The 24143-nt window shown below is 45.6% G+C and overlaps 1 protein-coding gene across 1 annotated transcript in view; it reads left to right on the top strand.

The window, feature by feature from the left end:
• LOC146338551 (connector enhancer of kinase suppressor of ras 2-like) overlaps nucleotides 1-24143 on the top strand; it is a 230969-nt gene that overhangs the window by 35616 nt on the left and 171210 nt on the right. The window contains exons 3-4 of the mRNA XM_084813277.1: nucleotides 13431-13633; nucleotides 19383-19470. Coding sequence (XP_084669403.1) covers nucleotides 13431-13633; nucleotides 19383-19470 — 291 coding nt within the window. The remainder of the gene's footprint in view (nucleotides 1-13430; nucleotides 13634-19382; nucleotides 19471-24143) is intronic.

Raw genomic sequence — 24143 nt, 5'->3', positions numbered from 1 at the left:
CTGGTCTTCCGACTGGCTGCCACTGCCGCCATTTGCAGTCTGGAGGGGTTTGGGTTTTTTTACAGAGACATGATAGGCTACGTAAAGATTTGCATAGCCTATCATGGCTGGGTTAAAAAAAAAAACGCGTACGCAAATGGCGGCGGCTACGGTCACCGCCATTTGCGTTCCTTATTTTTGTCCGTCTTAGTCTATGTAAATATTTACGTAGACTATTACGGCAAAAATAAAGGGGAACGCAAATAGCGTAGCAGGCGCTATTTGCGTTCCCCTTTATTTTTGCTGTAATAGTCTACGTAAATATTTACGTAGACTAAGACGGCCAAAAATAAGGAATGCAAATGGTGGCAGCCATAGCCACCACCATTTGCGTACGCGGTTTTTTTGTTTTGTTTTTTTACCCAGAGCTATTTGCGTTCCCCTTTATTTTCACCATAATAGTCTACGTAAATATTTACGTAGACTAAGATGGCCAAAAATAAGGAACGCAAATGGTGGCAGCCATAGCCGCTGCCATTTGCGTACGCGGTTTTTTTGTTTTGTTTTTTTACCCAGAGCTATTTGCGTTCCCCTTTATTTTCGCCGTAATAGTCTATGTAAATATTTACGTAGACTAAGACGGCCAAAAATAAGGAACGCAAATGGTGGCAGCCATAGCCATCGCCATTTGCGTACGCGGTTTTTTTGTTTTGTTTTTTTACCCAGAGCCCTCTGCAGCCGGAAATCTGGCTGCGGACAGCTCTGGCCTGGGCCTGGCCAGCTGCTCCACGGAGCCCCGCGGAGCACAGCCGGCTGTTCAAGGATTCCGGGGGGGGGGGGGAGGAATGGATCGCCTTCCCCCCCGTTGCGGATTCCGGGGGGAGGGACGGAACACCTCCCCCCCCCACCATAAACATAATCTGCGGAAAGGTAAGTGACTTTCGTACATCCCTACAGATTTCACACATTGGCAAATTTTGTCCTGAAGTTCTAGCCATGTCAGTGCATCAAAATATGCATTTAAATGTGTATTTTGAGAGAATATATGCATTCACATTCATATTTAAATACATCTTTTTATTTTTTAAAACAATTGCAGATTAATGCAGAAATGGAACAGCATTATGGATAGGAGCATGCAAAAATGAAATTGATTAACCCAGGGCTCCTCAATCTTTTGGGGTCAGTGGGAACATTTGGAATTTTGAGAGAGTGTTGGGTGCACTCCCCACAAAATGGGAGTGGGCTTGCCAATTCATAAAATGGCTGCTATGGTGGACATGGCCAGTCACAAAACACAAGGCAAACTCATGCGACTAAAAGAAAAGGAACTTGCCCAAGACCTTAAGTACAAGGGAGAAGAAGGGGCTGAACTCCAAAATGCAAAACCTCTCTTTTGAAACCAAATAAAGAAGCATGGCAGCTTCCCAGTTAATTATTATTATTTAATTAGAAACATTCTTATGAAATAAAACAAAAATCAGGAGGGGCAGGAAACCTGGTGTTAGGGATGAGTCCAAGCACCTTGAGATGTCTGACAGGTCCAATTCTGAATCAGAGTTGGAACAGCTAGATCAGAGCGCAGGGGAGGAACCCTCCCTAGTGGGCCAAAATGCTGGAAGATAGTCCTTCCAAGACCTTCACCAACAGATGGCCCAGGCTGAGTCCCTGCCCACTCCCTCCACCATGAGAACTCAAGTTTCAGAGGAGGAGGAGGAGCAGAGGCATGACTTTGAGAGATGCTAAGGTGCATCGCAAAGAAAAGTGGAAAAAGTTAGGGATAGGGCTCAGACACTCCCTCAGGATAGCCACTCTTGGAGGCCAACATAGGAGGGAGGACCCTAAGGGAGAGGCATCCTTGCGAAGCAAGTCTGGCCAGGAGATTCATGCCCAAACTTTTGGCAACTTCATTAGCCTCTGGTTCATCTTCTCTAATTAAAGATCACAGATTAATCATTTAGGGGCCTGAGGCAGTCTGAGAGTTTCCTGGAATCTGCATTTGTAGAGAGGCTAGTCTCTAGCAAAATAAAGTCGCATTAGCCTGAAGCTTTGTCTCCTTGTGGTGTTGACTGCGAAGGGGAAGGACAATCCATCTCTGACATGTGGCTGGTGCCAAGAAAAATGCTTTCATGCACATTGGTGTGTACATTGGTGTGCACGGGCCCCACATTGGAGATCCCAGGATAAAGCAAGTGTGGAAGCAGAGGAGAGAGCACATGGCCAAAGAGTTCATTTCTGATTGGAAATGTTATATCTGAACCCTGTGAGTTTGGGAGCAATATTATTTGGAGCTGCTCCCACTAATGATGTCAGTGTTGCTGTCCATGGCATCTGCTGCCCAACCCTTTGGATACTTTGTGTCAAGAGCTGCTGGGATCTGTGGGCAGCTGCCCCAAGTGGTGAGCCACAGAACTACCTGTATGTCCCTGCCTGATTGCTAAGATTGACTTCGGAGTTCTTCTCTGTGTGCCACCACCCACAATGGTGTGACCACAGACTTTCCCTGGTAGCTATTTGCCACACTCAGTGGAGGCTGGTGGCTCTGGTTTTGGTGGGGCTGTGAGTCCATTCCAGGTTTCAGCCAGAACTGTAAAGGACCCCAAAATGGGTTCAGCACCTTGGATAGCTCCTTTGGAGTCTGGGCTGGTTCTGATTGAAACCCAGAATGGATTCACAGCCCCACTGAAATCAGAGCCACCAGCCCCCACTGGGTGTGCTGTGTGGCTACCAGGGAAAGAGCCTTCTCTGTAGTGGCCCCCCAACAGTGAAAGTACCTTCCCAGGGAGATCCGCCTGCCATCCTCATTGAATACATTTAGACACCAGGTTATGGCCATCCTCTTTAAGCAGACATTTAACCTCGAATCTGTTGCTTTATTAATTTTACTGCTGGCTCCTCAAAAATTTTAATATGTTGTTTTAATGTTTAATGTTGAATATTGTATTATTTTGACACTTGTGTTGCTATATTATGATTTTTATTTATTCTTGGTTATTTTGTTGTTGTTTGGCTTTATGATTGTAAACCATCCCAGGGCATGAGCCAGTTGGGCGGTATACAAATGCAATGGATAAATAAATAAATTGCAGGTGAAGTACCTTCAGGCCCTAGACTGATTCCACCCACCCAGGCTAGCCATTGGATCTGCTTGGACAGGAAGGGCAGTATCCAAAAGTGAGATTCTGCAAACTGAAATAGCGGTAGCGGAGCTCCACTGAATCTTTCTGTTGTACAAGCGGCTGCCCATTATGCTTGTGCAACTGGTTGTGTGAGCAGTTGTACAAAGCATTACACAATGTGCTGCACAACAGGTTGCACAACATGTTGCCCAAGAGTTCTGCAAAACTGTTTGCACAACCATGCTTGTGCAAATGTAACTTTAGTTGGATTCTTCTCTTACACATAGTTCAGGACCTAGTTCCCACTAGCACAACAGCATTTGCGCTAATGGAATGACACCATTCGGTACTGTCTGGAGTTCCTTTCCTTCACAGGTGAGCCTCTCATCTTTGAGAAAGGGATGGAGGAAACTGACAATGGGGAAGGCTCATGACAGGTCTGCTCTATTTTCTGGAGCTTCAAGTGCAGGACCAGACCCAAGATGTATTCTTTCCTAAGCTGAGCAACAATACAGCAGCCCCACCACCTTCCATGCACAGAAGCCAACTGGACTGGTAGCTGAATCTTACTTCAGCACCACTCACAGCATCTTCCACTGCACCTGAGGGCTGCAGGGCAGCCTACATGGCACAACTGCTCTGTCCTCCAACACCTCAAATGCACTACCTGCCCTACAGCATCTGCTGCCTAATGCAGTTCCCTCACTTTGCCAATTTAAGCTTAGGACAGAGTTGGGAAATCCCATGGTAAATCTTCCTTGACACCAAAAGTAGATGAACCTCCCAATTTCAGTTTCTCTCAATTTCCCATTTTTCCAACCTTAAGTCTGGTTCATCTCAAACTTTGAGCTTTTTTTAAAGTTTGCATGAAAATGCATAAGCATTATTGCTTATGTTTCTCTCTCTCTGTGTGTGTGTGTGTGTGTGTGTGTGTGTGTTTATTTATTTATTTAGGAAATTTATATGCTGCCCAACTGACAAAATGCCCTTGGCATCATTTGCAATCATAAAATCATACATGATCTTTTAAAATGCATTTTTGCTTAATACATACCTTTTTTTGCAAGCAACGTTCACAATATAATGCATTTTAATGTTGTTTTCTATAATGTATGCATTTCTGTATGCTATTCTTTTGATTTGAGAACTCCATTGCCAGATTTGGAGAAGTGCGAATTTCGAAGGATAAATGAGTTTGAAACTGCAAAATTAGGTAAAGTTGCATAAAAATGTGAACTGAATGAATTTCTCCCCCCTTCCTCCTTGATGCCACTATCTACTCTTGTCCACAAAGTGGACAAAAGGAGGCCATAGCTCAGTGGTAAAGCACATGCTTTGCAAGCAGAAGGTCCCAGATTTGATCCCTGGTGTCTCCATATAGGTTAGGAAAAACTCATTCCTGAAACTGTGGCAAGCCACTGCCAGTTAGTGTCGACAATGCTGGGATAGATGGACCAATTGTCTGACTCAGTGTAAGGCAGCTTCCTATGTTCCTGAGTTGTGAACATCCTAAGTTCCTAAGCTGAACATCAGGAAAAAACATCCTGACTTTTAGAGCAATACAGCAATGGAACCAATTCCCTAGGGAGGTAGTGGGCTCTCCCACACTGGAGGCCTTCAAGATGAGGCTGGACAGCCATCTGTCGGGGATGCTCTGAGTTGGATTCCTGCACTGAGCTGGGGGCTGGACTCGATGGTCTTATAGGCCCCTTCCAACCTTACTATTCTATGATTCTATGTCTAGATCAGGGCTGAACAGAAGGCATACTGCTGGCCAATTTCCAGTGGACAAATAGCATCTGCTGGTGCTAGGATTCTTGGAAGGATCAAGTGGACCGTCCTTTGCCTGATCTAGCAAAGCACATCTAACACTCTTAGGGTGCAATTTTTTTGAAAAGTGTCTGGGTCCAAGAGACATCATTTAAAAGAAAGGTTGTCACAGAGAAGAAGGCCAGGATCTCTTCTTGATCATCCCAGAGTGCAGGACATGGAGTCATGGGCTCAAGTTACAGGAAGCCAGATTCCGGCTGAACATCAGGAAAAGATTCCTGACTGTTAGAGCGATACGGCAACGGAACCAATTACCTAGGGAGGTAGTGGGCTCTCCCACACTGGAGGCATTCAAAGTGAAACTGGACAGCCACTTGTCAGGGACGCTTTGACTTGGATTCCTGCATTGAGCAGGGGGTTGGACTCGATGGTCTTATCAGCCTCTTCCAACCCTACTATTCTATGATTCTATGATTGCTTTTCTTTTTTTGCACAGGGCAGAAGGGAGGACTGGTAGGGAGGGCTGGTTGCAGGGTCGAAGCCCATTTTGAACTGATGCCAAGTTCACATTGATGCCAGCTTGGAATGGGATGCCCCTAACTGAGCGGCAGGAGTTCACATTTTGAGGCCATCCCCTTGAACATCTTCAGCCTTTCCAGTTCAGACATGACTCTTCTTTGTGTTACCCTGTGGTCACAACTTGACAGCACTGCTTGCATCACCAGAGAACAGTACTCTGAAAACTGGACTCCAAGGATTTTGAGATGCCAACCTTGAAAGTTGCTTTTGCGTTATTAGAAAATGTCTACTGAGGGAACGAACAAACAAACCAATATAGAATGTACCAACATTTGGATAAAGATCCAGTAAATATCTCAATGGCTTATTTATGTTTTCATAGCTACTAAGGTTCATTGGAAGAAATTCATCTCTGATTAAACTAAAAAAATATATCCTTAGGTTTGCCTCTGCCCCCCATTTATATGTGTTTTAGACCTTTAACCCTTGTTCCGAAAGCTTGAAAATTCTCTTTGTAAGGGTTCATTTCCTCCAAATAACTTTAAGTCCATTACAACAATCTATTTAATAACTTATTTGACTATTCAGGGGCTAGCATTTCTTTCTCATCAGCTCAAAGCTTTAGGGTAGATACTTAGAGCATCTCTACACCAGCCTAAAATCCCACATTTCAGATGGGTCTTTCTGCTTCTGTTTTAAATGCAGGATCACAATGGATTCCCTTTACATGCGCTTCCTTCTCCCCTTTCCTCTCTCCTTTCCACCCTTATCTGAGTCTTCCATATGTTTCATTATACAGCCACTAGATGGCGCTGTGGTCTAGCTCCTCTTATTGCGGCTTTTCCTTTTTCACAAGGGAGCTGAAGCGGAACTCAAGCATGGTAATTTGATAGCTCATTATCTCCGAACTTTTAAAAAATGGAATAAAGGTAATTTAGTGTGGGAAATGCCCTGGAGGTTCACTACATCATCTAAAGGGCCCGCAAACTTCCATGAGTAACCAATCTCAATAGCAGGATAAAAGCTCTGTGTGAAGAAGCCCTCAGCTTCAGGATTTCTGCGATGATGTTGATCATACTCCTGATCACGTTAACCTGTGATCTGAATATATAAAAAATGAATAGTTGAAAATAAGGTTTTTGTCTTCAGAAACATTCCACCCCAAATACGAAATGAGATGCTAAAATAAGCACATGGCTGCTGCCAAAAACAGTAGCCACATATCTGCTTCCTCTGTCCTCCTCAGTAATGTGCCAGCATGGTCTAATTCAGAGATAGGCAACCTGGTGCCCTCCAGTTGTTTTGGACTACAACTCCCATAATCCCTGCCCATCAGTCATAGTGGTTGGGGCTTATTGTAGCTGTAGTCCAAAACATCTTGAGGGCATTAGGTTGCCTACCCCTAGTCCAGTGGTTACAGCAGGGGTCCCCAAACCTTTTGGGCCGATGGGTGTATTTGGAATTTTAAGAAAGTACTCCGGGTGCTCTGACAAAATGGCTGCCATGGGAGAAGCTTGTCCACTTCCAAAATGGCCACCATGGTGGGTGTGTCCAGTCACAAAACACTCATTTTCCAAAGGCAAGCTGGGATAAAGCTAAAATAAAAAGAACATGCCCCCAAAAGTTAAATACAAGGCAGAGATGTGGTCTGAGCTCCAAAACACACAACCACTCTCCTGAACCCACAGTTTTCTGTTCCAATACCCATTTTACATCAGGCAAACTGATGAGGCTCAGAGACAAGTAAATTGACCAAGGAACTGAGTACAAGACAGAGGTGGAATCTGAGACCCAAATCCCAAAGTCACATCCTTGCCCCCACAAAGCACAACAAAATACCCATTTCACAGAAGGCAAACTGGTGATGTTCAGAGAAATACCCATACACAAACGTGCATGCACGCACGCATGCACACACACACACGCACGCACACACACACACCACTCATTGCACCAAAGCAATCAAACAAGCCAGCTAATACGTGCCACACACACACAATATACTTGGCAAAACACACATGCACCGTACAGGCAAAATACTGCCCCCCACTCCATCCCCTCTAGCCCCACAAGATGTGCTCCCACCCTCTAGCCCTCTAGGATGCTCCCACTCACCTTCAGCCTACTTGTACCCCTTTTTTCAGGGTGGATGGGCATGCTTCAAAAAGAAGTGGTGGGCTCCAGCTGCCCACCATTTCCATTTTCTAAGGATGCTTCTGGGTCCCGCATAGGTATTTTTCGAAATAATGGTGCCCATATTGGGAATTCCAAGGCTACAGGATTGGAGTAGGACCTTGGTGAATTTGAATCCCTGTTCAGTTATCCCTGTTCACTGGAGCTCCATGTTCACCTGGCTCATGTGAGGGCTAAAAGGAAGGAAGGGGATGTGGGCATGCACACAGATCTGCCCCCCCCCCCCAACCCATCTCTGACTTTCCTACATTGAGCAGTGAGTAGAGATGTATGAGAAATTTATTTTGGTTTATTTTTGATCAGGATTTACCCAGTTCACCTCTTCCAGACTAAACACGGACTCAGACATGGTGTGCGGTCAAAGTTGTTACATTTCTAAGCTTGCAATGTGATTCACAGACAACCCCCCCCCCCATGTGTTGGACAGTGTGTGAACCTTTGAACAATGTGCATGAAAAAATACCTTTGAAAAATGCATACACTGAAAGGTAGGGATGCTGGAGACACAGACTAAAATGAGCTCAGATTTCTAAGAATTCGACTTGTGGAATCCGGTTTGGAGTGACCCCCTCAGCCCACACAAAATCTGTGAACTTTCGGATGATTTTTTTTTTACTTTCTCAAAATTTATGCATATAAATTCATAAGAAAATATGTACGTTTCTGCTGAGGAAACGTTGAATGGAACGGGGGGCAATACACTAAATGCTTTGCACTAAGCTAAATTATGTAAATACTTACATAATTATTTACGTATTTTTCTGCATGACGGAAAAAAAAATATTCCCATCCGCCTGTGAGCGGATGACAAAACAATAGGTACCTGACAATCTGCGAAACACAGATGGAGCGGATTTTACACAGTCCGTACATCCCTACTGAAAGGTTTCATCAATGGGAGAAGAATGCGTACTTTTCAAGGATCTGCGCAATTGATGCGCACATTTGGAAAAAATATGCATGGAAATATGCATGGATTTTCATACAAAAAGAAAAGATGAGAACACAGTTCTCAATCTGATATGGACTTGAGTTGGAATGAGCTTCGAGATGGTATTCAGAGAACTTCAGCAAGCTCAGGTTTTGCTGATTCGCACTGAAGAGGTGGTTCTATTTGTATCTGCTCAAATGTAAGTCAAAATCTCCATGCGATCAGGAGCACTGCTCACCATGGGAAGGTCAGAGACTGAAGGGATGGGGGCATTGGGGGTGGGACTTGTTTTCATGCCCATCCCCAACTTTCACCTGCATGTGATTTGTGAACAAGCTCTGCATGAGGTTTCAATGACCCTAACCTACCTGACAGGATTGTTGTGAGATGAGGAGAGGGGTTAAGCACTTGTACTTGTCCTTTGAGCACTGAAGCTCTTACCCCTTCCATAAATGAGCAGCCCACAGGAAAACGGCACCCATGTGTCTATGGTAAGATTTAAAGAGCCACCGTGGAATACCTGCATATGCTCTGAAGCAAAGGGCAGGGTGGATGAGCGAATCTCTCCTGCTTGAAAGTTCAAACCTTTCTGCACCTAGCTATTATTAACTGATGCAGGTTTTGTATAAGCTGTCTTTGAAGCCTGATCCCCCTTTGCCCATTTCCATCCTTTGCTCTAACATTGTTGTTGTTGTTGTTGTTCAGTCGTTCAGTCGTGTCCGACTCTTCGTGACCCCATGGACCATAGTACGCCAGGCCTTACTGCAGGTCAAGTTCTACATCTTGTAAAACATAAGCAGTGAGAATGCAATACTGGCCCCATTGGTGAGGAAACTGACAAAGCGTAGACCCATTTAGAATAGAATAGAATAGAATAGAATAGAATAGAATAGAATAGAATAGAATAGAATAGAATAGTAGTAGGGTTGGAAGGGGCCTACAAGGCCATCGAGTCCAACCCCCTGCTCAATGCAGGAATCCAAGTCAGAGCATCATCCAGAGCATTTCATCCAGTGCTTGGGAGTTCACTGGCGTCAGAGAGTGGGGACTGCTGTTGGCTTATCTGAATTGCAGCAACTAGAAGTTGTTTGTTCACTCCCCCCTCCCGTCCCCCTATATCTGATAGGCATAATGGCTTTTCTCAATAGGAAAATGATCTATTCCCTGGGTGGCTAGAGAGAGATGAATTACTAGCAGGCACAGTGGCTTTCCTTGTTAACATGGGAACAGGGAAAACAGGGTGCGATAAAACACACAGGATGAACCAGCTGGGATGCTGATGGTAGGCTTGAATGGCTCACTGCATGCTGCTGCCATGACAGACGCCTACTCTCCCTGCTGACCCACCTGGCTACAAATGCATAATCAGTCTGCATAGCTGGGGAAGGACCAGAAATGGACATGGGACAGATCTTGTTCCTCAGTTTTGCAAACCAGGGGTTGGATCCAGGATGTGCCTTCTGCAAGAGGAAGGGACCTTCTGTGAGAGGAAGGACTCTGGCCATGGAAGGTCCCTCTGCCCAATTTGGAAAAACCTCTCTCCCCACACCAAAACTTGCCTCATTCAGCAGGTTCTCCTGATGCTCTAGGTAGCATTGGGGGGGGGGGGCAGTAGAAGGCTGCTGTGAGAAGGAGACGTTGGGGAAGTCTCCCTCCATCAGTCCAGTTGATCCAGGGGCATCAGCCAGTCACAGATGTTGCTGAAACTCATACCTCCTGACTCAGAAAGATGAGTCTTGGGTGTTACTAATGCTTGATTCAAACACAAAACAAACAGCCTGACCCCACTCTTCTCTGGTCTGGCTGGAGAAGAATTCCACTCCTTCCTCCCTGCCACCACCACTCAAGCCAACCCACCCCCAGACATCCACCATTTTTTTTATCATAAGAACATAAGAAGAGCTCTGCTGGATCAGACCACGGGTCCCTCTAGTCCAGCATTCTGTTCACACAGTGGCCAACCAACTGTCGACCAGGAACCCACAAGCAGGCATGAGTGCAACAGCACCCTCCCACACATGTTCCCCAGCACCTGGTGTGCATATGCTCATTTGCCTCAGGTACTGGTGATCCCCCTTCCCACTTATCTCGATTCTGCTGCTACAGTCTCAAGCATCCGGATGTCAGTGGGGACAGCTGAAATGAACACGTATCACAACAACAAAGATAGAAGGATGGAGGATTAGCTGGAGATGGTCTGCAGACCTGGGATAGCTCCAAGACAGACAGACAGCTTGCACCAACACCTGCCAAAGCCCTTATGATTCTGTGCAGGCCTTGGTGCCTTCACTCCTTGTGGCCAGGAATGCTTTCTGCAACCTGGTTACCTGGCTGGTGCCCTCTGGATGTTTTGGACTTCAACTCCCATCAGCCCTAGCCAGAATGGCCAGTGGTCAGGAATGCTGGAAATTGTAGTGCACCACATCAGGTTGGGGAAGGCTGTTAGAAATGCATTAAAGGTAAAAAGGTGTCCCCAACCAGTTGTGTCCGACTCTAAGGTGCGGTGCTCATCTCCATTTCTAAGCCGAAGAGCCAGCGCTGTCCAAAGACACTTCCATGGTCACGTGGCCGGCATCACTGAACACCGAGGTGCACGGAACGCTGTTACCTTTCCCGCCGAAGCGGTACCTATTTATCTGCTTGCAATTTCTTGCTTTCGAACTGCTAGGTTGGCAGGAGCTGGGACTGAAGAACTGTGCAAAGATTATTCTCTACCATATTTGTGGGCAGAGAAATTGGTGTGTATGGGGGGGCATTCCAGCTTCACATCAGCAAAGTCATGGCCTTCTTTTCTAGGCTGGATTGTGTGAGAAAAAGAACCATCTCAGAAATGTTCTCAGAAAAATGTCTTCTAAGAAATGTTCACTCATTACATTTCTATACCACCCAATAGCAAAAGCTCTTTGGGCAGTTTATAAAAATTTAAACCCTAAAAATACAATTTCATACTTGTATAATATTAATAAAACCATTTATGTAACAAAAAGTTTAAACAATTTAGCACAATTGACAATAAAATCCTAGGACTTGTTAAAAATCTCATCATATGCTGTCAAATGCCTGGGAGTAGAGGAAAGTCTTAACCTGCCAGTGGAAAGATGATGATGTAGATGCCAGGTGGAGCTCACTGGGGATAGTGTTTTATAATTGGGGTCACCACCAAGAAAGCCCTCAATTCTAAAAGAGACAACACTTTGTCCTGGATTTTAACACTGCTACAGTGGTCTATGGCTTCCTAATAGAACCTCCAACTCTAGGCAAGGTGGACTAAGTGAACGTGGGGCCATGAAATCCTGGAGGAATGGTTCCTCACCTGGCTCTAAGCATGGATGAATCTGTCAGTTTAGGTTTCTCTCAGCTTCCCATTTTTCCATTCCTAACAATGGTACATCTCAAACTTTGAGAATTCATCCAGTCTTAAGTTTGGTTTATTTCAAGTGTGTGTGTGTGTGTTTGCATGAAAATTCATAAGCATATTTGTGTACATTTCTCCTAATATATGCGTTTCTCCCAATAAACACATTTTTCAAACAATTCTATCAATATAATGCATTTTAGCATTATTTTCCCTAATATACACATTATGCATGCTTTAAAAAAAAATGGAGAATTCCATTGCAAAATTCAGAGGAGTGCAAATTCCAATGAATTGCCGAGTTCTCTTGGAAGTGCAAACTGAATGTATTTTTCCATTATCCCTAAATGGCTCCAGCTTCTTCCTCAGATGATCTGGGCTGCTAGTCCCCGGGTCTTGCTCTGAGAAGACCATTTCCTCATTGGTCTGCTTCTCTCTGGTTTTACCACCTGGCTCTTTCAGTTGTGCTGCACTGGCATTTGGCACTGGATATGGAGCTAGATATGACACTGGTCCCTCTTTTAAGTCCAGAAATGTCACTGGACAGGGCAATATTTTTATTTTTATTAGGGATGTCAGAGAAATCCACTGCAGATTCAAATGAGGCCGGATTCTTTGGAATCCAGCCTCAGAAATCCGCAGTGGATCAGGACCACTTACCTCTGCTCCAGGAGGACTGGAGGTGGAACTGCACTCGGCTGCTTCTTCCAGCCAGAGCCGTTCACTTCCTCCCTGTCCCTGCCGATTGCCTTTTAAAAAAAAAAGTCTTTTTTTTTTTTAATGGCGATCAGGAGGATGTGCCCATAGACTTATATGCAAATAGAGTCATGAATCTTGCATATAAGTCTATGTGTCCATAGGCAAGATTCACCACTCTATTTTGCATATAAGTCTATGCACACATCCTCCCGATCGCCATTTTTTTAAAAGACTTTTTTTTTAAAGGCAATTGGCAGGGACAGGGAGGAGGTGAACGGCTCTGGCTGGCAGGAGGGAAGGTAAGCACGCCCTAACCAGTCCCCCCCCCAAAAAAAAAATCTGAGTGGAGCAGAACAGCTCTGGAGGATTCGGGGGGGGGGGAGCGGATCGCCTCCCCCCCAACAGATTCCCCACTGGAACAGATGGTGGGGAATCTGTACACCCCTAATTTTTATTTCAATTGTAATTGTTGATAAACAATTTATTGTAATTTCAATTTTAATTGTTTTTTTTAATGAACTGTGTATATCACCCTGGAATTTGCTTAAGAATGATTGTAAACACCCTCAAGGGCATTTGACTGTTGGACATTCTACCAATCCAACAAATAAATGAATATCAATGCATAAAATAAATAATAGTGGCTGCGTAAAGCACAAAGAAAACATGTCAGTTCTGAATCCATTAACTATCAATGGGGCTTCAGAATTCAGTGTGATATCTATATCTCAGTGCAGAACTACGTTTTGCTATATAGGTTCGAAAGATGCGTGAAATCAAAAGCCAGTTCAAAATATTTGTGGCAGTTTGCTTTTCCTGCTTGTTGTTGCTCTTTTAATGTCCCCAACTTCTTCTTTGCCTTCAGAATTATGGCCTGGAGACAGAAAACCTGAGAACTCTCTCCCACAAGCTGAATGCCTCTGCCAAAAATCTTCAGAACTTCATAACGGGTAGAAGGAGGAGCGGCCATTATGATGGCAGGGCCTCCAGAAGACTGCCAAACGATTTCCTTACCTCCGTGGTTGACCTGATTGGTGCTGCCAAGAACTTGCTTGCCTGGCTGGACAGGTAATTGAGTGTGTGTAAGACTTTTGGACAGAAACAAGACATATTCTTTATTCCAGCCTTCCCCAACCTGGTGCCCTCCAGGTGTTTTGAACTACCACTCCCAGTTTTCGTGACCACTGGCCATGTTGTCGGGCTGATGGGGATTGACATCTAACCCATCAGGAGGGCACCCATTAGGCTGCTTTATTCCCTCCTGTCTCTCTCTCTCTGCAACATCCTCCTTTGTAGAGTTGTCATGTCTTGAGGTGAGGATGGATAATAGCTTTCAGAGCATCATGGCAGAATTTGGAGTTTTTCGCCTTCAAGTAACTACTAATGAAATATTAGACTTGCAATCTGGGTGTCAGGGTGGACACTGAGCCCATAGAATCCCAGAGTAGTTCTGATTCTGAGGAAGAGGAGTCGCTCCTGGGAGAGGAGCGCGCTCCTCTTTCCCAGGGCCAACAGCTGACGGAGATTCCTCCCACCAGCATTCCTAGCTTAGATAGCAGTCCTGGGAATGACAGAGCGTGGGAAGCAGACTTGATGGACGCGCAACGCCGACGCAGAGAGCGGCGCCAAATGGAGGGCGCAGAAAGGAGGCGTAGTGCCCGGTTGGCACGCAAACAACGGCTGCGCCCAGAGGATCCAAGGGAAAATGGGAGGGACTCTCCCTAGCCCTTAGGTTCAGGGGTCTGCCAGTGATTCCCTTTCAAACGGGGACCAACTGTTCCAGCATAGGGCATAGGTACTGTGCTGCTCAGATCTAGTTGCTAACAGTAGAGTCGCGAAGTTGTAAAAGAGGAATAAAGCTTTGAAAAGAATCCCTTTGTCTGTGTCTGGACTTGGCTAGTGGATTAGACTGAGAGAGGCCTCCAAGGAGCCCTTGACAGTGGGCTGGCTTCAGGTTTGAGAGGACTCCCAGCAAAATGCTGTCTGGTACCTCCCCCAGAGTCATTGAGCAAAACCAGTGCCAAGGCTAGGCATGGTCGATGTCAGGGTGGACACTGAGCCCATAGAATCCCAGAGTAGTTCTGATTCGGAGGAAGAGCAGTCGCTTCTGGGAGAGGAGCGCGCCCCTTTTTCCCAGGGCCCGCAGCTGCCAGAGATTCCTCCCACCCACATTCCTAGATTAGAAAGCAGTCCAGGGAGTGACCCAGCACTGATAGCAGACTGGTTGGATGCGCGGCGCAGACGCAGAGAGCGGCGCCAAATGGAGAGCGCAGAAAGGAGGCGTAGCGCCCAGTTGGCGCTCAAAGAACGGTTGCGCCCAGAGGATCCAAGGGAAAAGGGGAGGGATTCTCCCTAGTCCTTATATTCAGGCGTCTGCCAGTAACTGCTTTTCAAACGGGGACCAACAGTTCCAACTTAGGGCATAGGGATGCTGCTGCTCAGATCTAGTTGCTACCTGTAGAGCTGTTAAGTTGTAAAAGAAGAATAAAGCTTTGAAAAGAATCCCTTTGTCTGTGTCTGGACTTGGCTACTGGATTAGACTGAGAGCCCTCCAAGGAGCCCTTGACAGCTGGGCACCTGCTGAGGTCCTACGCCACAGCAGGGGCACACTGACAGGAGGCCCTCGAGTCTGCTCCTCCTCTTCACCAATGGAACCTGCCTGGCCACCTCCCCCTAGCTTTTGCTCTGAGAATGGTGGTGATGAGAAGGAGGGGCAGTAAATGCCATGGCCTACTTGTTGATTGGCTCTCTGCCAGTCAAGCAAGGAAGTGGTAGCCATGATGAGAGAGAGAGAGGCTGGGAAGGAGTACCAGCTAGTGACTATGGTGATGAGAACATAGACTCATGGCAGGAGGGAGCCTACTGAGGGTGTCTTGCCTGAGAGTCCTCAAAAACCTGGAGCCGGCACATTCATTGGGAATCGCCAGCAAGCTTACCTAGGGATGTCACATGTGCTCGGGTTGATCTGAGAGGCCGGCGGACTCCCCTGGCCCTGGCCCCCCCAGCCCCCACTCGCTGAGCTGTGGGGTGCTGATGGACCCAGCCGTCAAATGCCCAGGAGCTCGGTGAGCGGCTGGGAGCAGCCTGGAGTTGTCGTCGCTGCACGCGCCCCTATCACTCTCGCTATCTCCTCCCTGCAAGGGGTGGAGCTGGCTAGAGCAGTTGGGGTATGTGCACCTCCACAGACTCGTCCCGCCTCCACCGGGTGTCAAGCAAGCCCTTAACAGCTGGCAGGAGCAGGGTGAGGCCTTGGCACCCTGAGTGCTCTAGCCAGAGCGCGTGGCTAGAGTGCTTGGGGCTCACGCGGTGCTGAGGACTCTGGCAGTCAAGCCCTTGTATGCACGCTGAAGGGCTTCACTGCTGGAGTCCTCAATGCACAGAGGAGGGGCAGCTCACACGGCTCGGGGGGCGGGGACAGGGCCAGCAGGGAGGCTCGCCACGCAGGTCCAGGCCACGCAAGGAGGGGCTGCTCATCGAACTCCCCCGCACCCTGGACAGAGGTGAGTTGGTCCATCCCTAAGCTTACTGCTGGTGGCATCTGGCAGTAGTGGCGCAACCTGAAGCCAACCACCCACTGGTTTAGATTTCCAGCAATGCCCCAATGTAGCATTGCTTCAGGGCCCTGTGGGGAATTTAAAATGGCAGGTGACTTCTCAGAGCCTGCCGCTAGATAGGCCTGCGGCTGGAGGAGCCCATGGACCCACCATCAGCACCAATGGGACCTGCAGGTTGTTTAGACCCTCACAGTGGCCCGAAGGTACTGGTACGGCCGCTAGGCCTACTTGCAAGTCAGGTGGCATTGAATGTCTGTTTCAACATGTGCACTGAAATTAGGATTTTCAGTAGGATATAGATGTTCTCCCCCCCCCCCCGCTCCCCAGCAGGCCTAGTTTGTGCAATTATTTTCACCATTAATTCCCCTCACTGCCATTTCTTTTGTGCCATTGTCTCTGTCTGCTGCTGCTGCCACTTTCTTCCTGAATTCAACACATAGGTAGTGAATGGGGCAATGTCATAGCACCCTGTCTGACGTGATGTTATCTCCAGATATCAGTAAATAATACCACAACCAATCAGATTTGGTTAAGTCACCGAGTGCAAATGAGGGCAAGTGAGGGTAAATGAATCAAACCTGCAAGCCTTTTCATAAGGGGATGTCGAAAGGGGCGAGGCTTTGGGGGCATGGCCAAAAGAAAAGTAACAGGATAAAGGAGGCGTTTGGGCTGAGCCCTGCTTGAGATGGTGAATTTAGACCTACCCGAAGTGGACAGATTCACATGTCACAGAAAGGTGACTAAGGAACAGTCTTATCTCCTCTTCACCAGGGTTGATAAGCAGTAATTGAGCATGGAAGGTGAAGTGCCATTTGTCAAATTGGAAAAAAAAGCAAGGTTTCTTTTCTTGGCCAGGAATCTATTTTCCCCTCCATTCCTGACTCTGGGTTTTACACGTTTTACAAGCGTAGGGATCAATCTAGGCCAGTATTGTGAATGGCTCTCCAGTGACTCTGGCAGAGATGCGAACTGAAATTTGGAGTCCCAGTCTCTCTCTTTCTCTCTCTCTCTCTGTGAGGAGGGGAAGAGAGGGAGAGTTCCGCCATTCATAAAACTGTACCCTACAGTAACTGTACCGTGTTTGAAAGCATCTCCTTGCACATGAAATAGAGTAAGGGCTGTAGTTCAGTGGCAGAGTACATGCTTTGCATACAGAAAGTCCCAGGTTCAAACCCCAGTGTCTCCAAGTAGGGCTGGAAAAACTGCCTGAAAACCTGGAGAGCCCTTGCCAGTCAGTGTCGATAATACTGGGCTAGATGAACAACAGGTCTGACTCAGTATAAGGCAGCTTCCCATTTGCCTATCTCTGCATGTGGACAACTAACATCCCTCCCATATTATCTTTCCCCATCCAGGGAAATTCTGAAGTGGGGCTGCTTTCAAACAAGTAATTATTCATGTAGATTTTGATTTGGTGCATACATGTAGAGGACTTTCCCAAGTGTGCATTTCAATGTTTTTGAACTGTGTTTTGAAATGCATATGCCGGGAATTAAACTTTAAACGGGACCCTCTATTTGCAAAGTAAGTGCAGATCTATTATGCAGATACACATCCCTGCACTCATTGATTGCATGCTAGGAGAATTCAAAGCCAGAGATGCAACTATTGTTTTTAGAAACTTTTCTTCTCTCCATCGAACACCCCACCTGGCCCTTGAAATCCCTGTGACTTGACAAAACTGTTGCTGCCTGTGTGAGCAATTTTTCTTTCCAAGTTTTACCAGCTCTGGCAGAAGCCCTCCTGCTTTATAAATTCAAGGGGGATAAGAAAGCAGATTTGGAGACGGGGTGAAAGAGCAGAGGCTAATAAGACAGCTGGTGAGAGGTTAGGCTTTTTACTCAATACTAAACTCCAAGTTCTGCATTGGGGTGGGGGGAACATGGGGTCAACTCCAGGCACATTCCAGAAGCAATGCCCCCATGAGAATTGTGGGGTGATAACATTGTGTGAGGGGACTACACCACATTAGAGATTGCATTGTTTGAATTCGAGATGCTTATGCCATCCATCTCAATTCAGTTCATACCTGGAATTTGTAGTTCCGTACATTGACATGGTATCCAGATCCAAACCTAGAAAGGTGGGACATGTTTTGTGGCTGGTTTCTTGGGAAGAATTTTCAGAGCTTGTCCCAGGAAAGCTGAGCTACTAACGGGGGGGGGGGGAACCCTGGTGATATCTGATACCACTGTTGCTGTTATGAGTATTTTGAAAACTGCACGCTCTTTAATTTATTTATTTTTAAATAGGAACAGTGCATGTGTATAGCCTATTCTGTCCTGACATTCAACTGTCTAGACTTCTGATCAGAATTTAAGTGGATGGAGATGACTGGATGTTGGAATCCTAAAACCACTATGGAGCAGAACTGTTTTGTTCTGCTCATTCCTTCCTAGTTCAAATCAGCCCTTATTATGCTTGCATGGAAAAATAACACATTGCCTTTTGCTCTATGATTATGCCTACTCGTTAGATTATTTTAGGGATTCAAATTCAAGAGCTTTTAATCATTATTCAGACCTCCTGGTTCTTACCCAGAGCTGTGCTTACAGTCCCATTATTAATATTGCACTGAAAGTGGCAGAAATCCATACGGACAGTTGACTGGGTCTTCTAGATAACATCCACCTAGGGATGTTGGGGAAATCTGCAACGGAATCAAATGAGTTCAGATTTTTATGACTCCAACCTGCAATTCTTCAGCAGACTGTCTTTGCCCCAGCTGGACAAATTCTGTGCACTTAAGGACTTTTTCCCCCTGACTTTCTAGAATTTTGTGTACATTTCGTAATAGAAAAAAACACACACAAAATTAAACAAATCTGGATGAACATGCACATTTCGCCCGTAGGCTAAAGTGTGAATATGTGCATTGGGGGGGATTTGTGCATTTTCACAAGGGTGACTTTGTGCAACTTTGAATTTGTGCAAATCTGGAAACTCCCCCAAATCCAATTCTGTTGATGAGCGGACAACAGAATGAAAAGCGCCTGACAATCCACGAAATGCAGACAGAAAGGATTTTATACAAACCTCACATCTGTAGCTCCACTAGTACCCCTTCCCATTTTGATTATTAATAGTTTGGTGTATTTTCATTAACTCTGTACAAAATTGAACAAATCAGTATGTACACATTCATTAATCATAGTCTGCTTATAGGAAATATGACTAGTGCATATTCATTATAATGTTAGACTGATTACAGGAATTGCAAATGAGAACACTCATAACTTTTTAAAATCCCCTCTTCCTAATAGGTCTCCATTTGTCAGCGTGACAGAATATTCACTGCTGAAAAATAACATCGTTCAACTGTGCCTGGAACTAACAACCATAGTGCAACAGGTAAGAGCTAGTTAATCTTCTACTAAATTACTCCTAAATTACTTCCAAAGAGGAAGAACACATATATACCACCTCCTTCTATGGCAGCTGATCTTGCAGATAGGCAGCGCTAGGGGGATTTACGGCAAGGATGATTGTAGGTAGGGATGGGCAAATAAATCTATTTCTAGTCCATGTCAGTTTTACATGTGTTCAAACATCAGTCCATTCCATTAACTTTCTGCATTGGTCTGCAATTTAAAAAACAAAAACATGAAGATTAGCTATACAATTTTTCCCTTACATGCCCACTTTGCACCCAACTTTCCCCAAAGTAGGTATTTTTGTATGCACCTTTTATGTAATATTTGCATTTTTTCCCAAGCAATATTTCAGCCAAGAAAAACTTGTTGAAAAACAAGAAAAAAATTCAGAGACGTGCACAGTTAGAACATTAGGAATGTTTATTAGTCCAGGAAGTGCAAATAGTCTCAGTTTGCTTAAAATTGTAGGATAAATGAAATTCTCCACCATCCCTCATTGCAGCCAGCAAACCAAATCTTCTGTTGGCTAAGCCTGGTCTAGAAACCTTTTCGGGGTCAAGAAACTACTCTGACCTATTGTTGCAAAGAGTCTTCCCTAGCTTGTGTAGCTGGTCCCTTTGAAGTTCTTTGGCCAGAGCTAGATGGTGACATACAGAGTGAATCCCTAACCAATGGATATACAATTCAGTCTATTTCCAGGATGTGTCAGTTTGACATATGTTCATTTGGAAGTCCACCCTGTCCCCCTTTTCACATTAATCTGCAAATGTCATTTTCTAAAAAGATCTGCATGAAAATTCACATTTAAATACAGATTACATATTTGTGGATGAATTTTCTTGCAAAGTACACAGTTCTTAAAAGTACTGCCTAACAAAATACATGTTTATAAATGCATTTTGATATGTTTGTTGTGTGTCGAGAACTGCAACACAAGATTCGGAGATGTGCAAAATGTGAAGGAAAGCTACATTCCAATCCATACATTAGTCTAGGATGTACAGATCAGATCATATTGGGATTCAGAAAGAGTGAATTCCTCAAGGTTTCCTTCCCTAATTTGCTATCCATTATGGCAGTGGCCCCAATTCAGCACCCATTGTAGGCTCAAGTCCTGACATTTCCCAGCTTTACTAATCTCCATTATCTGGTATTCCTAAACACCCCCTTTCTATCTTGAAAGTAGGGTGTTTACTATATGTTTTTAAAATCATGTTATAATATTTACATCCTGCCTTTTGGACCCTTGAAGCTTACCTGCCTTTTAGCCCCTTACAAGAAAGATGAGAGAAAAGAGTCTCTCTCTCTCTCTCTCTCTCTCTCTCACACACACACACACACACACACACACCCCAATGAAAGAGAATGGGTACCAAAAAAAAGACAGAGAAGGTGGGGTGGCAGAGGGGGAGAGGGAGAGAGAGAAAAAAGTGGCAGAAACAGAGAGAAAGAGAGAGAGAGAAGGGGTGGGAGTGACAGACACACATAAAGAAGGGCTCACAGAAGCAGAGAGAGGGAGAGAGAGGCGGAAAGTGAGAGAGAAGGGGTGGCAGAAACAGAGAGAGAGAGAGAGAGAAGGGGTGGGAGTGACAGACACACAGACAGAAGGGCTCACAGAAGCAGAGAGAGGGAGAGAGAGGCGGAAAGTGAGAGAGAAGGGGTGGCAGAAACAGAGAGAGAGAGAGAGAGAAGGGGTGGGAGTGACAGACACACAGACAGAAGGGCTCACAGAAGCAGAGAGAGGGAGAGAGAGGCGGAAAGTGAGAGAGAAGGGGTGGCAGAAACAGAGAGAGAGAGAGAGAGAGAGAGAAACAGGATGGAAGAACAGAGAGAGAGAGAGAGAGAGAGAGAGAGAGAGAGGTGGTGGCAGAAACACCAAGAAGGGTGGGAAGTGGCAGTCAAAAATAAAAAAAAGATGGCCTGCCCAACACTGGTTTTGGTCCCATCCACTGCCAGGATGCACACTCTGACAAATTACCCCCAAGAAAATGTGCCCCTCAACAGAAAACAGAGCCAGCATGGTGTAGTGGCTAGAGTGTTGGACTGGGAGTCGGGAGATCCAGGTTCTAGTCCCCACTCGGCCATGAAACTCACTGGGTGACTTTGGGCCAGTCACAGACTCTCAGCCCAACCCACCTCACACGGTTGTTGTTGTGAGGATAAAATGGAGAGGAGGAGGAGGAGGATTATGTATGCTTTGGGTTCCTTAAGGAGGAGAAAAGGCAGGTTATAAATGTAAATAAATAAATAAATAAATAAATAAGGTTCCCCATGTCCGCCTTGCTATAACATAACCAAAGGACCAGTAACTGAAATAGTCACTAATCTTCTCCTGTTTTCAGTTGCCTCTGTTTCCCTCCCCTTCCTCTGTCCTCTCATTCTCTGAAAAGTGTCATGCACATAGGTAGCATAGTCACCAGCAGCAGCAGCAGCAGCAGCATTATAGCCAGAACCGAGTCCTTCTATAGACCAGGCCTCCATTTCTAACTGAGGTCAGACAGATGGCTTTGGAAGCTCACAGGCCAGACAGGGCAGGGTAGTACTGAATGGCCATCCTCTGTCATTTTATGGCAGCACTTGGTTGCCAGAGGTACACTGCCCTCATACATGGAGGTTCCATTTAGCTATCATGCCTAATTGCTGTTGAGAGGCCTCTTCTCCATGATTTTGCCTGATCCACTTCTTTTAAAACCATGTAAGCTGAGTGCTCATCTTGTCCAGTGCACCCCACAACTTCGCACTGTGTCACCTGAAAAAGTGATTCACATTGCCTGCCCTGAATCTACTAGCAATATGCTTCTTTGGGTGCCCAGTTTGGGTGCCAAGTTCCAGCATTTTAAGAAAGGGAGAAAAACTATGATCTCTTCTCCATTCATCATTTTAGAAACCTCTGTCATGGACCTCTGCCTCCTCTTTTTTTTTCTAAATGTAACCCTTTCCCAACTTTAGGCCTTAAGTACATTGTTCTGTTGTTTAATTGACCATCTGCTCCCTGAATCTTGTCTCTCTCCCAAACTCTTTAGATACTGCATTTCCACCATACACCTGGGTATAAAGCTCCATCTAACCAGAGCATAATTTAAATTAGGTTGATGTAGAAAGCAAATAGATTTTTTTTTCCAGTTATGCAATATGAATCCCAATCAATCTTGGAAAAGAAAGCTTTGCAAAATCAAATAGAAACTGTCAGAATCCTCTGCTTCAACCTGGGCTGTTCTTTAAAATTAATTCATTCCGCTCTACAAAAGAGGGGATTTGTTTTCCAGATACATACACTCCACCACTGAAGTTCTTTATTCTTGACCTGAAGTAATTAGGTTTGCTGTGAAGGAAGCTCAAGTTGCATTTCTGAGGCATAAATTAAAAGAAATAATGTGGATGGGAATATCAACTCGAAAGTCAAACAGTAAGCCTGGCTGCGACTGATTTAACCTCTTGGTGTTTTGAGAGTTAAATGGAAACCATGAATGCTAAAACGGGATATTCCGTTTGAAGCATTTTCAGCTCAAAAGGGAGGGAGGAATTGCCTTGGTGTCTAACCAGGAAAGCTGACTGAGTGCTTCCTCCACCATCACCATCACCTTGCTGTAGAAATAATGAAGAGAGACCTTCAAAGGGGTACTTGGTCATAAAGTCCAGAGAGAATGCATTCCATATTTCTGTTTTCTTTGGTTGAGGAGACTGTTTCTTGTATGATTTCATTTTTTGCAACTTTTCTCTATCAGAACTGTGGATGAGATTTGCATTTCAGGGGGTGGGGTCCAAAAAGAACAAATATGAATCCCCCACCATCAAAACAACCCTGACTGACTGCCTTCACTACAATTCTACATCATCTTTCTGCCACTTTGTTTATTTCTGCCTTTATTTTAAACTTGCTGTTGTTTTTAATATCGTGCTTTTCAATTTCATTGTTTCCAAGATGGCTAAGAACAGAGGTGGGCAACTTGTGGCCCTCCTGATGTTTTGGCCTACAACTCCCATGAACCCTCACCCTTGGCTATACTGGTGACTCCCACCAATCCTAGACAGTATAGCCAGCAGTGAGTGATCATGGGCGCTGTAAGCCAAAACATCTGGAGGGCCACATGTCGCCCACGGTGGCCCACCCCTGGCTTAGAAGAATGACAGGAAGTTAAAATAAACAAACAATACATGCGACAAAGGGAGAGGGAGAAGATGGAGGCCAGAAGAAAGGGGAATATATGTGTTCAGTTCAGTTACATGTACATAGGCTTCAGTTTGGAGGGGGACAGGTCAGAGCAAGTTTATCTTGTACTTAGGGATGTGAGAAGCCACCTCTGCCCGGTTCTCTGGGCACCCGCTGAAGCATCACCCCCACTCGCCCCCCCCAGACCTGTGCTCGAGGCCCCAGGAGCTGAGCAAGTCCCCTGCACCAACCCCAGGCCTGTCCAGCGAGCACCTGCCATTTTGCCGCCTTTTTTTCTTACAAAAGAAGGGAATTTAAAAAATGTGCACATTTAAATATGTGCAGTTTCTTTTAGCTCCCTTATTTTCATTTTTTGAAAAGGTGGCACAATGGCTGGCGCTAGCTGGAAGGGGCAGCGGTGAGCACGGGGAGCATCCGGGAGGGTGCCTGCAACCAGGCGCCACCTCCTCCTGTGGCTGCCCAGGCAGCTGTCAAAGGCA

Source organism: Heloderma suspectum, chromosome 9, assembly GCF_057233095.1.
Source record: "Heloderma suspectum isolate Gila_16-S chromosome 9, 16-S_ref, whole genome shotgun sequence".
NCBI lineage: Eukaryota > Metazoa > Chordata > Lepidosauria > Squamata > Helodermatidae > Heloderma > Heloderma suspectum.
This window is presented reverse-complemented; position numbering and strand designations above follow the sequence as displayed.